General features: G+C 41.1%; 1 protein-coding gene across 4 annotated transcripts in view; it reads left to right on the forward strand.

Annotated features, from left to right (window-relative positions):
* Positions 1 to 16036, forward strand: part of LOC122557719 (endoplasmic reticulum-Golgi intermediate compartment protein 2-like) — a 64629-nt gene that overhangs the window by 38708 nt on the left and 9885 nt on the right. For 3 of the 4 annotated variants that reach the window (XM_043705627.1, XM_043705626.1, XM_043705628.1), the window contains 3 exons: positions 2845 to 2942; positions 8136 to 8298; positions 13331 to 13403. In XM_043705627.1, the coding sequence (XP_043561562.1) occupies positions 2845 to 2942; positions 8136 to 8298; positions 13331 to 13380 (311 nt within the window). In that variant the 3' untranslated portion in view covers positions 13381 to 13403. The remainder of the gene's footprint in view (positions 1 to 2844; positions 2943 to 8135; positions 8299 to 13330; positions 13404 to 16036) is intronic. The other variant, XR_006313923.1, reaches the window with a different exon arrangement.

Below are 16036 nucleotides of genomic sequence, written 5' to 3' on the forward strand. Positions count from 1 at the left end.
CTGCTGCCTGTCCTGAAGTCCACCTTGGAGGATGGTCACCCGAAGGTCCGAGGTCGAATGTCCTGAACCACTGAAGTATTCCCCAACTGGGAGGGAACACTCCTGTCTGTTGATTGTTGTGCGGTGCCCATTCATCCATTGTCGTAGCCTTTGCTCGGTTTCCCCAATGTACCATGCCTCCGGGCATCCTTGCCTGCAACGTATAAGATAGACAACATTGGCTGAGTCACATGAGTACTTGCCATGTACAAGGTGGGAGGTGTCCACACACGTAATGGTGCAATGCCTACCATGACAGGGTTGTATGGAGTTGTCCTGATAGCCGGGCAGCTTGCTATGAACAATGATCTGTTTGGGTCTGGCATTTGTTTAAAGGCAAGTAGTGGAGGTGTGGGGAATGTCTTGGTGAGGTGCTCATCCTCATGGATAATGTGTTGCAGGTCACGAAGAACATGGTGTAATTTTTCAGCTCCTGGGAAATACTGAACAACGAAGGGTATCCTGTCGGTTGCAGCACGTGTCTGTCTCCTGAGGAGGTCATTACGGTTCCTTGCTGTGGCACATCGGAACTGGTGGTCGATGAGTTGGGCATCGTACCCCGTTCTTGTGAGGGATCCCTGAGTACTTCCAGATGTCCGTCAGGTCCACATACACACACATATACACTTTCTCACACTCACAACCCCCAAACCAGACAGACAGACAGACACACACACACACAGACAAAGACCCACATACACACATATATTTTGTGGGGGGGGGGGATTTGTACTTACAGGGTTACATTGTACTTTGCTCAAAAACTGCATGCATTCATGTAAAACTCTGTTATCTCACTTAGATTAGAATCAGTCTAAACATCATGGCATAGACAGAGAACACAGGGGGCCAACACCTTCAACATATTGTCTAGCTATCACCACTGTTAACAGCTAACCTGAGAATGCAACTTTTTAAAAAGAGGTTTTGTGATTTACACATGAAGGAAGTGAAACTATCATGGTATTCAAACAGATGAAAGACTCAATAGACAATCAATTTTTCAATGTATAATTTCAGTTACATCACACTGTAAATTTTTGCTATAAATTCTGTGTTAGGATTGAGCCCTCCTCTATCACCTGATGAAGGAGCGACGCTCAGAAAGCTAGTGTGCTTCCAATTAAACCTGTTGGATTATAACCTGATGTTGTGTGATTTTTAACTTTATTGATGCGAGTTCTGGTTAGAATGCCATGCCTCTAAGAATTCCCTCGTGTGTGTCTTTGTTTTGCCTGTCCTAGGATGTGTGTGTTGTCTCCGTCAAAGTGGTGTCCTTTTTTGTCTGTATGTATGGAAACTAGTGATAGTGGGTCATGTCTTTTGGTGGCTAGTTGGATTTCGTGTAGTCTGGTGGCAAGTTTCTTGCTAGTTTGTCCGATGTAGTATTTTTTACAGTTCTTCCAAGGTATTTTGTAAATGATGTTAGTTTTGCTGGTGGTATCTAATGGATCCTTTAGGTTCATTAATCGCTGTTTAAGTGTGTTGATAGGCCTGTAGGCTACCATGATGCCAAGGGGTCTGAGTAATCTGGAAGTCATTTCTGATATGTCTTTGATGTAAAGTAATGTGGCTGTAGATTTTGGTTGCGTTGTGTCTGCTTGTTTGGGTTTGTTTCTGAGGAATCAGTGGATTGAGTTACAAATCTTCTCAAAGATCATTTTCAATTGGCTCTCTCTAGAGATAAACACCAATGTTTTAATATTTTTACTTGGTCTCAGTTAAGTTATTTTCCAAGGATTTTACAGCCTCCTTCCCACGAAGGAGAATACTTCCAGGTGTCCGTCAGGTCCACATACACACATATACTTCCCACGATAATGTGCTGCTCTCACCCACCCCAGCTTATTTGCCGCTTGTGCAAACTTTTTCTTCTCAAAATGACTGCTGTATTTTGTTATGGACCAAATGAAACCCCCTCCAAATATATCAAGGAAACAGCCTACATCCTAACATTTATCTTATATAAAGGCAAATGTAAGGTGCTGTGTTCCAGATGTAATTTGATTGATTACGCTACTCAACTTATCGCAAAACACGCTTTATTCTCATACCCAGATAAAATACAAACAAAAGAAAGAAGAAGTACAACTTTAACTCTGTTGGAAAACTTAGGATAATAAATTATTTAACTACTAAACAGAAGCTGTTCCAATATGGAAAGATCCCAAATACACACCTTTGGCAAAGGCAAATTCAATAAAATAGATTTTCTCACATGCAATGTTTCTCCAGTCCAGGAGAAAAGAACACCAAGAGAACATTCTGGTGCAGAGAGAGAACTTCACCTTTTAACTTTGGCTGAGAGAGAGATCTATAGCAGCCTCCACAGCCAGCTTTCAAACCCCAAGAACTGCTGAAAGCTAAACTAAAACCCAGGTACTGTGGGAGCCTGACTCCACCCATTTCGGCTGCTTCTATTGTTCCAACTTGAAAATTACCCAGGGCCTCACAAGCTATTTACTTTATTGGCTTGGAAGAGATAACTCATCACCTCTAGCTCAAAACCTGTCTTTGAAGAAAACAGGACAAAGAAACATTTTAAAAGCCATAGTGTCATCACAGTTTGTCATTACAGTTATCAATCACTGCATTTCACAAGTGAAGGACTCTGGAACATCCTAAGTCTGGAATAACCTTCTAAATAGAATTCCAATGTTGTTTTTCAGTCAGGTACTGATTAACCTGATGATGTTTCCTACAATTTCTGTTCTGCTTCCTTTTTAAATTGCAAATTGCCAGAACATACTTGGTTTCTTTGTCGCAAATTCACGGTGTCCAATGTTGCCTTTCACTTTTTTGCAGATATGCACATGTTTCAATATTTCCTCGTCGTGGTACCCACTGAAATAAACACCATCAAGTTCTCCACAAACACCCATCAGTACTCAGTCACTGAGAAGGTGAGAAAATCAGTTTCAAGCCTAGCGGTTCACAAAGTGGACATACTGAAGCCTTTTTTAAAATCAGTCATGGAATGTGGGCTGCATTTATTACCTGTCTCTTGCTATCCTTGCGAAGATGGTGGTGAGTTGTCTTCTTGAACCACTTCAGTCCATGAGTTCTAGGATTTTGACCCAACGTTACTGAAAGAATGGTGATATATTTCCAAGTCAGGATAGTGATTTGTACAGGTCCTGGTTATTTGTCAAAAGAGGTAGTTCAGTATTAACTCAGAGTCAAGACAATCAAATTGAATGCAATAGCACAGCTATTTAAAACATTAGGACTGAGAGTGAAAACCAACACAACAGATGAAGGCAGAATTTTATCAAGCCAGTATCTAATCCAAAGTAGACAGGCATGAGGCTGGAAGAACACAGCAAGCCGGGCTGCATCAGGAGGTGGAGAATTCAATGTTTAGGCTATAACCCTTCTTCAAAACTGGGGTAGGGCTAAGGGGAGCTGCAGATAAAGACGGGGGGCGGTGGGGGGGGTTGTTTGGAAGGGGAGAGGGGCAGAGTGGTGAGATAGTGATTTGTGACCACAAGTGAAAGGTACAGCCTGGTTGGTCAATGGAGGAATGAACCTGGTTGGTAGCTGAAAGAAGGGTCGGTGAGAGAAATGGAGGGGATCGGGGGTTCACTGGAAAGGGAATTGGGGAATGGGAAGGGAGGTTATTTAAGATTGGAAAACTCAATGTTGTGTCCTCTGGGCTATAGGCTGCACAGGTGGAAGATGAGGTGTTGTTCTTCCAGTTTGCAGTTTGGTTTGTTGTGGCAATGGAGGAGACCAAGGATGGTCATGTCGGAAAGGGAGTGGGAAGGGGAATTGAAATAAGTGGTGACTGGGAAGTCAGGTCAGCCCTGTGGGCCCGGCTGAGATGCTCGGTGAAACATTCCCTTAGTTTACGTTTGGTCTCCCTGATGTAGAGAAGACCACATCGGGAGCACCGGATACAGTAAAGTAGGTTGGAGGAGAGGTAGGTGAACCTCTGTCTTGCCTAGAAGGACTGTTTGGAGCCCTGGAGGTGAGGGGGGTGGTCTGCCAGCAGGTCAATGTAATCAAATAGCTCCTCTGCAGCCAACCCACCATCACCACCAATTCCCCACCGCCCCATTGATTATGAATGCAACCATTTGAAATAAATGGCCTGTACTTTGCTGCAGATTTCGGCATCCAGACCCTTGACTATGCACTGTATTTATCTTTTGGCCTGCTCACTCCCTGGTTCAAGGAAAATTGTGGGTATTCCAGAGACGCTGTAGTTCCTGTGTCCAGTGTGCATAATATTTCCTCTATCATGCGTTCTTTGCAACTCTTTGCATGATTTATTTTCCCATGATCAACTAGAAAACGATTAGAAAATACCACTTCATCAAGTGTTGCTACTTACTGCACAGAGATCTGTACAATATAAAAAGTTAATATGCTCTTAGGCTGCTGACAGGGATACCTAAGCATCCTTGGATATGCTTTACCTTTTTGAATAAAATATTAATTAAATGTACAGATGCATTCGCGATTGATGTCAAGGGAACAAATACTGACAAGCCTTTCAACAGAAAGTAAATGAAAATTGATTTCATGCCTGGCTATATGATTTATTTTTATGGTTTATTTTAAATCATAACTATTTAACAACCCAAATTGAGTAGTGCTGCAAAGGGATCTGGAAATAGAGATCCATAAATCATTAAAAGTAACAGAGTATGTTAACAAAGCCATGGGAAGTGCAAAGCAGTGAGATTAATTTCTAGAAGATTATGTTGAAAGGTGAGATGAAGAGGGCTGGAAGAAAGCGTGTGTGAAGCATAAACACTGACATAGAAGAGTTGGACCCGAATTACCTGTTTCTGCTTTGGGAATTCCATGTTGCACTGTCGGAGGTGATGCCGATTGGATGACACGTAAACTTAGTCTGTGGGATCCTTCCATCCAAGTGGTTGACAGGGAATAATTTGAAGAAAAGCAAGAGTACTTGCTTGATTGGCCAATATTCATGCTCCAGTCTACATCACTTGAACAGGTTATCTGACATTGTACTCATTACAATGGCTGCCTGTGGAAGGTTATGATTTGGAGATGCCGGTGTTGGACTGGGGTGTACAATGTTAAAAATCACACAATACCAGGTTATAGTCCAACAGCTTTAATTGGAAGCACACTAGCTTTCGGAGTGCCGCTCCTTTATCAGGTGATCAGTTGACAATCACCTGATGAAGGAGCGTTGCTCCAAAAACTAGTGTGCTTCCAATTAAAGCTGTTGGACTATAACCTGGTGTTGTGTGATTTTTAACTTTGTGGGAGGTTACATTGTGTAAATTGATTGCCATGTTCCTTGCAATACAAGGATACCTACAGAACTGAAAGATATGTTCAACAGTATAGCTGAGTTTATGTGCTCAAGCCTCAGTGCACCTAAAACCTACGATTGTTTGACTCTGAGGCAACTGTTAGACCATTTGGCCCATCATGTCTACTCATGTCTTGCTTAGCTCATAATCCTCAATTAGAAATGTCTAACTCAGCCTTGAATATACTTAATGGCCCAACCTCTTCAACCTCTGCAGCAAACAATTCCAAAGATTCTCTACCCTTAGACAGAAAGCTATAGGGAGAGGTTGAGTAGGCTGGGGCTGTTTTCCCTGGAGCATCAGAGGCTGAGGCGTTACCTTATAAAATCATGAGGGGCATGGATAGGATAAATAGACAAAGTCTTTTCCCTGGGGTGGGGGGAGTTCAGAACTAGAAGGCATAAGTTTAGGGTGAGAGGGGAAAGATATAAAAGAGACCTGAGAGGCAACTTTTTCACTCAAGAGGATGGTGTGTGAATGGAATGAGCTGCCAGAGGAAATGGTGGAGGCTAGTACAATTGCAACATTTAAAAGGTATCTGAATGGGTATATGAATAGAAAGGGTTTGGAGGAATATGGGCCAGGTGCTGGCAGGTGGGATTAGATTGGGTTGGGATATCTGGTCGGCATGGACGAGTTGGACTGAAGAGTCTGTTTCCGTGCTGTACATCTCTATGACTCAATCATACTTGAACAACCCCTTAGTAAACTATTGTGTCGTCTGAATATTTCAAGAACATTGGCTCTCATTCTTCCAACGAGGACAGGCCCAACCTACTCAACTTCTCCTCATAAGACAGTCCCAGCATACCTGGGAGAAAACTAGTAAACGTTCTGTGGACTATGTCTAATGCCAATATCTTTCCTTAGATAAGGGGATCAAAAGTTTTTAAAGAATATTCCAGTCATGATCTAAATAGTGCCTCATATAGTTTTAGCAATCCCTCCCTATTTTCATACTCTATTCGTTTTGCAATAAAGTGTGATTTTCCAGGAGCAATTTTGATTTTATTTTCATGTATATTTTACACTCAAAATATTTTAATATACGGTGAAAATCTTTAACTTGTCACCACGAAACAGCACCATTTTGAATAATTTAAGAATTAGAAAAAAAGAGAAAAATGTAGCTTGAAGAGAGGCCATCAGAACCGAGCCAGCTCATCACCATCCAACCCCGCCTGCACCACCATCCCTCCACAACTGCTTTGCAGCTGTCTATACCAGAGCCACATCAAAGTTGCCGGTCCTCAAGTGCCACTTTTGCTGCTGGGCCAATACTCCTCCACCACCATCCGTGCCAGACCAAGAATATCAGACTCACATCTCTCCACCAACATTCCAGCTGCTTTCCCTATTATCTGCAAACTCTTGTGACTTGAGGACTCTTAAATCCCACTTTGCTGCAGCTTTCTCAGTTTAAATAATATTATATCACACTTTTAACAATCTCAAGCCATTCCAAAGTGCATGGCCAAAGTAATACTTCTGAAATATAGTCATGGTTGCAAGATAGAGAGGACAGCTGCCAACTTGCACTTCACAAGCTCCCACAAAAATCTCCGTGTGATGACGATCAGACAGTCTGGTCCTTTGTGATGCTGACAGAGATAAATATTGACCAGGAAGCTGGGGAGAAATTCCCTGATTTGCTTTAAACTAAAGTTAAGGCATCTTGTGACAAATTCAGGAAGCACCCTCTCACTCAAAGCATAGTGGATATCTGGAAATCCCTTCAAATATCTGCGGGAGGTCAACTGAACATATCAAAACTAAGATGTTGGTTTCTAAGACCAGGTTTTTAACAGTTCTGTAACAAACTGGATAAATAGTGTTAAGATGCAGATGTACATTGATCTAACATGAGGGAATGGCGGAACAGGCCTTATTACCTGAATGGCTTATGTTCCAATGTTCAATTTGCTTGCTCAGGAACACGTTAAGGACTTAGATTCCCTACAGTATGGAAGCAGGCTATTTGGCCCAACAGGTCCACACTGACACTCCAAAGAGTAACCCACCCAAACCAATTCTTCTATACTATATTTACCCCTGACTAATGTACCTAATACTATGGGCAATTTGGCATGGCCAATTCACTTGGCCTGCACATCTTTGGACTGTGGGAGGAAACCAGAGCACCCGGAGAAAACCCACGGCAACACAGGAAGAACGCGCAAACTCCACACAGACAGCTGCCAGAGGTGGGAATTAAACCCGTGTCCTGGTGCTGTGAGGCAGTGGCGCTAACCACTGAGCCACCCTGCCAAATAAACAAGTTAAGTTAACAATTTGTTTAAGGGGCTCAGAAAGAGGCATTAATTAAAGGAAAAAAACCTTCAAATGAATAGAGAAATTTGCCAAAAAAGCTAGTTAAAGTGGTGGTGGCATTTCACAGAGGTTGGGTGTCTGCAAGTTGTTGTGGGATAAAAGGAGTGAGTCTTGCTTTAGTTCATGTTTGTCCAGTGTGCAATAAACATGTATGTTCTTTTGTTAACAGGATAATGGCAGCCTTTTCTGAATGTGTTCAGTGACTGACTTCCACAGTAATCAAAAATAAAACAAAACTTACAGCATATCAAGTCAGATTTGGGATCTGTCCTGTCCCATTTTACTACCATCTGGGATCAGAACATTTCTGTTAGCTAACAAGTTCACAAATATCTCGAGTGTTTCCTCCAAACACCCATTGCCCTGGTCTTGTTTACAGGAGGAGTTGATGTGCTGTTTCCACATTATATCATGCAACAACACAATTTATCCAAAAATTCAACTATTCATCCAAGTTTTTAATTGCAGGGAAAAGAACTAACAGGGAGAAGAAAGAGGTATGAAATACCAGGAATTCTGCTGAAATATGACATAAGCTCTCTTAAGATCCTGATATCTGAAAAAGGAATGCCCACCAGCCAGTTTCTCATTCGCCTTTGCGGCATAATCGGTGGAATTTTTACTACTGCAGGTAGATATGATTTTCTTTTAAATACAAAAAATGCAACAGGTCTAATAAAAGCAATCTATTGTATCAGCATCCTTAAGGAGAGGTATTTCATTGACTCCATCATATGTATCATCTGTGGTTCAGTGGGTCCCCCTGGAGAGACTTGAGCACATAATTTACATTGACACCATCCCAGTGCAATACTGAGGCAATGTTGCAGTCTTTTGGATGAGACATTAAATTGAGACACTACCGACTTTTGTTCCTACTTTCCCTAATTCGATGGGTTTACTCTGAATATTGTTGAAACTTTATTGCTGGAACAGCACAGCAGGTCAGGCAGCATCCAGGGAACAGGAGATTCGACGTTTCGGGCACAGGCCCTTCTTCAGGAATTTCCTGAAGAAGGGCCTGTGCCCGAAACGTCGAATCTCCTGTTCCCTGGATGCTGCCTGACCTGCTGTGCTGTTCCAGCAATAAAGTTTCAACTTTGATCTCCAGCATCTGCAGACCTCACTTTCTCCTTACTCTGAATATTACTAACCCAGGTTCTGACAAAGCGGCATACACAATGTTCTTTGTTAAAGCAAAAATGCAGGCTGAAAGCTTGATGTCTGTAATATTCAAGATAGTCAGCATCTGCTTAGGTCTCCTCTACATTGGGGAGACTGGGCGCCTCCTAGCAGAGCGCTTTAGGGAACATCTCCGAGACACCCGCACCAATCAACCAAACCGCCCCGTGGCTCAACATTTCAACTCCCCCTCCCACTCTGCCGAGGACATGGAGGTCCTGGGCCTCCTTCACCCCCGCTCCTTCACCACCACACGCCTGGAGGAAGAATGCCTCATCTTCCGCCTCGGAACACTTCAACCCCAGGGCATCAATGTGGATTTCAACAGCTTCCTCATTTCCCCTTCCCCCACCTCATCCTAGTTTCTAACCTCCAGCAACACGATCCCCTTGACTTGTCCGGACTTGTCCGACCTGCCCAACTCCTTTTCCATCTAACCACTCCACCCTCTCCTCCCTGACCTATCACCTTCATCTCCTCCCCCACTGACCTATTGTACTCTATGCTATTCTATCCCCAACCCCACCCTCCTCTAGCTTACCTCTCCACGCTTCAGGCTCTCTGCCTTTATTCCTGATGAAGGGCTTTTGCCCGAAACGTCGATTTCGAAGCTCCTCGGATGCTGCCTGAATTGCTGTGCTCTTCCAGCACCACTGATCCAGAATCTGCTTAGGTATGACAATTGACCACTTAGTTGTCAGGAGCTTGTGCTAAAGGAACATTGACCACTAACTTCTTCAATCAGTCAGGGAGAAAAATTTGCATTCATCAAGACACAGGGCAGTCACAAACCTGACGATAAAAGATTTTCCACTGAAAGCAAAGTAAATTCCAGTGTACTGATAATGAGAAAGAGTAAAGAGGTTCTACTGCTTAAAGCTTACTTGTGGAGAGAACTTGTAACAAGTCTGGTAACAGTTAGGGGTAATGCCAAGCTTCCCATTGCTAAGCATAGATCCTGCATTGGGGAATGATTTGGCTGGCATACCCTTCAAACTGAAAACTATAGCTGAGAGAGACTGGAAAGGCTATAGAAAGCAAGTGGTAAAGTAACTGGGAAGTGGGAAAGGTCCAGAAGCCCCACAACTGGTTGGAATAACTCAAAGGGCATTTGAATCAAGCCAATAGGAAGCAGTAAAGGGACAAGGACCTGAGAAAGTTTTGGAAACCCTCTACTGAGTATTGAAGCTCACAACATTCAGGCTGGCCCAGGAATGGCTAGTTTGAATTAAACAGGGCTAAGATTAGATTTCCTACAGTGTGGAATCAGGCCCTTCGGCCCAACAAGTCCACACTGACCCTCTGCAGAGTAACCCACCCAGACCCATTTCCCTCTGATGAATGCACCTAACACAATGGGCAATTTAACATGGCCAATTCACCTGACCGGCACATCTTTAGACTGTGGGAGGAAACCAGAGCACCCGGAGGCCTATATCCCTCCAAACATTTCCTATTCATGTATCTATTCAAATGTCTTTTAATTGTTGTAATTGAACAGAGCAGGAGAACATGAAAGTAGAGCCACACTTAGTGAATGAGCCACAGGAGAATACAGCAGAAACGGAAAAGCCACCAGATAGCAGTAGTGAAAAGAGAAAGACAGTGAAACAGGTGGGGGAGAAAGCTATCCCCAAATCAAAAGGAAAAGGGAAGGGTAAATATACCATAGCAGACACAAGGGACAAACAACTGAGTTCAGTATAGAATTAACCACTGGAAGATCAAAGAAATAGGACCAAGTTACAAATCTTGATGTGTCCAATTGGGTTTTTTAAGTTAAGGGAGAGTGAGGTGCAAGAGACAACTCCAGATATTCTACAGGTGGCATACCCACCAACCACCTGGAAATCAAGCTTATGTTATTGAACTGGATTATAGAAATGAGCAATGAAGCATCAAAATTTGGAGAAGATGGCAACCCCAAGAACAAGTGTTCGCGATACAGAAATGTTGCAATAACGGTAAATATGGACAACCAGTTTTCAACTTCCATTATGACTGTTATACCCAAGACCTTTAATGGATTAAAATAAAAAGATACATATTGAACTAAAATGGATGACATGATTATCTAACTATAATTGAAGCACATCCAGGACACGATGTGGAATAAATCAAATTATCTGCACTGAAATTACCATTTTGTCTAGACATTGAAACTAGTCAATTGAGTCAGCATAGAGTTATTCAGCTCTCCAGTTTTAATTCACAATGATATAAGGGCACACATTAGACATCAGAGGTTGCTTGCAACTGTGCAAATTTGAAAGACAGTGGAGCCAGACTTGAGAACGTATAAATGAACTATATTTCATCAGTCGCTTTTTCAGTAGCAGAGAGATAGTATGATAGATTCATACCACCATAACCAGTAGGTTGCCTCTCTCCCCCTGGTGGCTTCTCCTCATCTCAGAGAACAGCACAAGCTGAAAAAAAGTGGAAAACTGCCATTCATCAAGAACTCAAAGATATCTATAAATTTCACCATTGCTGAGGACACAAGGCAAAAATTTAAAAAAACAGTGGTCTTAAATTAAAAATCAAACATCTCAAGGACTCAGAATCTTTGAACTGTAGCACTTACTCTATCCATTCGAGACACCTTCTCCCCTTTTAAACTTGTGTGTGTTACTGGTGCATCTTTATTGTTTTTTCTTTTGTTTAGTGTGTAAAAACATGATATTTTTCAATCAAGAGAACCATATAATTGCCTCATTCATTTTAATCTAATTTATCACATTTTTAACTGATGTGTGATATAGCTGTATATCATAAAGAAATAAAAAATGTTTGTTGCGATGGAGGCTTATAAAGATACAAGCTGGCTTATCCTTCCTCACAAGGTTATACCATTAGCTTTGCTGCAGCAGTTGGAAATTCTCAATATCTCATGATTAGTTTAATATCATCACATAAGAAATAGAAGAAATATTTCCTTTGAATTATTATCTTAGTCTTACCAGTTCTTTCAAACCATCATATAATTTATTTTTATTTTGTGTTGATAGTGTTTTTTGTAGTTACCTTTGTTTCCAATGCGTGTGTGCAGGAGGCCGTAATCCTCAAGGTTCCTCTACTACTTAATAAAATCATTGTCAATCTTTCACCTCAATTCCTTTCCATCAGTATTTATATATTACAGCGCTCGATTCCCTCAGTGCCCAGAATTGATAAATTCCAAAACGAAAACAGAAATTGCTAGTGAAACTCAGCAGGTCTGGCAACATTTGTAGGAAGAAAGCAGAGTTACTGTTTTGAGTCCAGTGACTCTTCACCAGACTCTTTCATCTATAAATTCCACCGTGAATATGTTGAGCAACTGGTCAACATTTGTTAAGATCACTTGTTGGTCTTGAGGAGATGGTGGTGAGCAACTTCTTATGCATTCAGTGAAGACTCTTCTACAGTACTATTCGGTAATGACTTCCAAGATTGTGACCCAGGAACAACAATCTGTCAAAGCCAAAGCACTTGGAAGAGAATCTAGATGACATTCTGGATTTGGGATTTGTCTGTACTAAAGGTAGAACTTGCATTGCGCTTATTGTTGAACAGAATTCACAGTTCAAAAGCTGTCTCCTTTATATTTGTGCCACTCGCTACATATTCGTCAGTTCTACTCCTCTTCTTTAGAACTATGGTATATTTTACATCACCCAGATAAATCAACATTTCAAGAACAACTCTCAGTAGTACAGTGCAAGAGTGTCAGTGCAGATTATATGCTTAAATTTCTGGATTAGCACTCAAATGTACAGTGTATCAACTGAAAGCAGATATCTTGAATCATATAATGGCTACAAAACTCTAAAATAAACCATTTGATCCTCTATTGACTGAGAACCACTCAGCTTGTCCCATTTCCTTGGTAGTCCTGCAAATTCTCCCTCCTTGGAAAATTATCCACTTCTCTTCTGAAAACCACAAATGAATCTTTCTCCACTCACTGGTAAAGCATTCTGAATCATAATAATTCATTGGGTAATAAAGCTTATGTTGACATTAATTCTTTTGCAAACTGCCCTAATTCAGTGTCCTCTAGGTCTTGAATCTGCTTGTGAGAATGGTTTCTCCATTTACTGCTTAGACATCTCTTTGAGCACCTCCATCAAATACCCTTTTCTAACAGGAATGCCAGCTTCACGAATTTATCCAAGTTAACTGAGGTCTGTAATCATTGGGACCATTTTGCTCGTCTTTTCTGCACCCTCGAAAGTTTTCATGTCCTTTCTAAAATATATCGGTCAGAATTGGACATAATACTCTTGTTAAAGCTGAAATCACTTTTATAAAGTTATCTTCCTTCTTTTCCTACTCTATGTGTTTGAATACCTACATATCTTTTTAACCTCTTATCAAAATGTTAAGATCAAAGAAAGGGACACAAACGCATTTTAACAATCTTTACTTGGTCCTGAATATGTCCACATTTCTCTCCTTAGGACTGCTACTGAATATTTCTACATTTCTCTCCTTAGGACTGCTACATGATTTATGTGGGTTCATTATTAATCTTCTTCGCTGCTAATGCAAGCTTAGAACAGATCAAAGGTAAGGGAAACAATATCCAATGTTTTGCAGTTTATAGCAAAGTACCAGTCACTGAATAAACATGTTTAGGATAATGAATGGCTTTGGACAACCTTAATTAATCCTTCTACAGAGACCCAAAGTCACATTATTGCAGCAATCTCCAATAATCCCAGGGTTTAAGTCTCCCCTTGAGTATGTACCAGATTACTGTGAAAACTTCACTGCATTTTTAAATTTGCCTTTTTGTGATTTTACTTAGTACCCCAAATAACCTTTCCACTCTGACAAATAATAAATGTCTCTGCTATCTAGTCCTTGGAGAGGGTAGAGAAAATATAACAGGAAAACACTAGGGATACTGATGAATTGGAGAGGTGGGGATTGTTCTTGGAGCAGAGGTGGTTATAGAGAAAGCTATAGTAGTACAGAGGAACCTCGATTATCCGAATGAGATGGGCGGGTAGTATTTCATTCGGATAATTGATCATTCAAATAAAAGATTTGACCTTAAACAAGGGAAGCCATACTGAAGTAATGCTGTGCTCTATTGGAGAGTTTAAATCTATAATTTGAATGAGTCTGCTAATTAAACAACCTAATCTTTGCATTCTGCAAATTGCAGATTAAACTAAGGACTAAACCCTAACCATCACATAAATATATGAAATCCCAGCATTAAACAAGGTCCCGAACAGCTTCTACAATCACAAGCGTTTGTCAGTTTCCATTGAACTGTGTCGCGAAAGACAGAAGCACCGTCTTGCACGTGTTTACTTTCTCCACCTTTTTTCATGAACAGCCCAATAAAATGATGGAAATAAAGCATTTACTTTTGCAAAGGGCCGTGTAACTAACCCTTACGTAAATACTATCCAGTCGCTGATGCTTGTGGTGCTAGTGTTTCTTTGTTTTTGCCAGCATTTTCACATGTTCTTCAGTACAGGTAATCCGTATTCACTCACCTCTTTGATGTAACATTTTTACAAGATCTTGTAATCTAGTTCAGATAATCAGAAATTCGGATAAGTGATATTTGGAAAATCAAGGTTCCTCTGTAGTCCAATTAATGAGCAGTTTTGATAGAGCAAATAGGAAGAAACAGTTTCTTCTGAAAAGTGAGTCAAAGGTTAGGAGCTGTTGTCTTGAAGGATGAAAGAGAACTAGAGATCCAAAGTGGATCGCCAAAATCTGCAACATTTGACCTGAAAGGGTAGTGGAAGCAAATTCCACTGAAATCTTAAAATCATAAATGTGTATGTACTTGAAGGCAACTAATTTGCAAGGCTATGGGAAAAAGACAAGGTGTGAAATTAAATTGGACAGCTCTTTCAAAAAACCAAATTAGACATGATGGGCTGGATGATTTCCTTCTATGCTGCTCCTAAGATTCCTTTAAAACTTGAACAGCACAAGTTTCTTGAAGACTTCCACAGACCCCTGAAACTAACGGCTATCATAGCGCAGCCCAGTTAATGGATCTACATCTTTCATGCAAATGTTGCCCATTTCAAAATCTAAATGTGGTCTGTTGCATAAAAATCGTCTTAAGTAAATTGCTTCAGAAAATAGGATGGAAGAAAACCAAAATATATCTTATACAGGATTAACTTGGCATTACATTTTTCCAGTGTGCTCAGCGTTCCACAGTAAATTGTATGGTTAGACCTGGTTGATACAGAACCAATTGCTGTCATCATGACAAACTATAAGTAAAACAAGAGAATGCAAAGAACTTGAAAGGTTAATATGAATCTCCACCCTTCAGGCTCTCTGCCTTTATTCCTGATGAAGGACTTTTGCCCGAAACGTCGATTTTGCTGCTCCTCAGATGCTGCCTGAACTGCTGTGCTTTTCCAGCACCACTCTAATCTAAACTCTGCCTTCCAGTATCTGCAGTCATTGTTTTTACCTAATATGATTATCCAGTCAATCCAATGAAATCTTGAGTTAAAAACTGTTTAGACATTCTAAATGTATATTTAATACTTGTCTATTTCAGACATGAATGAAGTTTTGCTCCAACAAAATTACACTAGTGTGCATACACATTGGCATATGCCTGAAAGTTGCCACCCAGATTGACAGGGTTGTTAAGAATGCAAGGAGTGTTTTGGCCTTTATTAATAGAGGGATTGAGTTCCGGAACCAGGAGGTTATGCTGCAGCTGTACAAAACTCTGGTACGGCCACACTTGGAGTATTGTGTACAGTTCTGGTCACCGCATTATAAGGAGGATGAGTGAGCAAAATTAGGGCGCATTGTATTAGGGGCAAAGTACTAACGTGGATTGAAAGTTGGTTAGCTGACAGGAAACAAAGAGTAGTGATAAACGGCTCCCTTTCGGAATGGCAGTGACCAGTGGGGTACCGCAAGGATCAGTGCTGGGACCGCAGCTTTTTACAATATATATTAATGATATAGAAGATGGTATTAGTAATAACATTAGCAAATTTGCTGATGATACAAAGCTGGGTGGCAGGGTGAAATGTGAGGAGGATGTTACAGGGTGACCTGGACAGGTTAAGTGAGTGATCAGATGCATGGCAGATGCAGTTTAATGTGGATAAATGTATGGTTATCCACTTTGGTGGCAAGAACAGGAAGGCAGATTACTACCTAAATGGAATCAATTTAGGTAAAGGGGCAGTACA

This window comes from Chiloscyllium plagiosum, chromosome 16 (genome assembly GCF_004010195.1).
Source record: "Chiloscyllium plagiosum isolate BGI_BamShark_2017 chromosome 16, ASM401019v2, whole genome shotgun sequence".
NCBI classification, from domain to species: Eukaryota; Metazoa; Chordata; class Chondrichthyes; order Orectolobiformes; family Hemiscylliidae; genus Chiloscyllium; species Chiloscyllium plagiosum.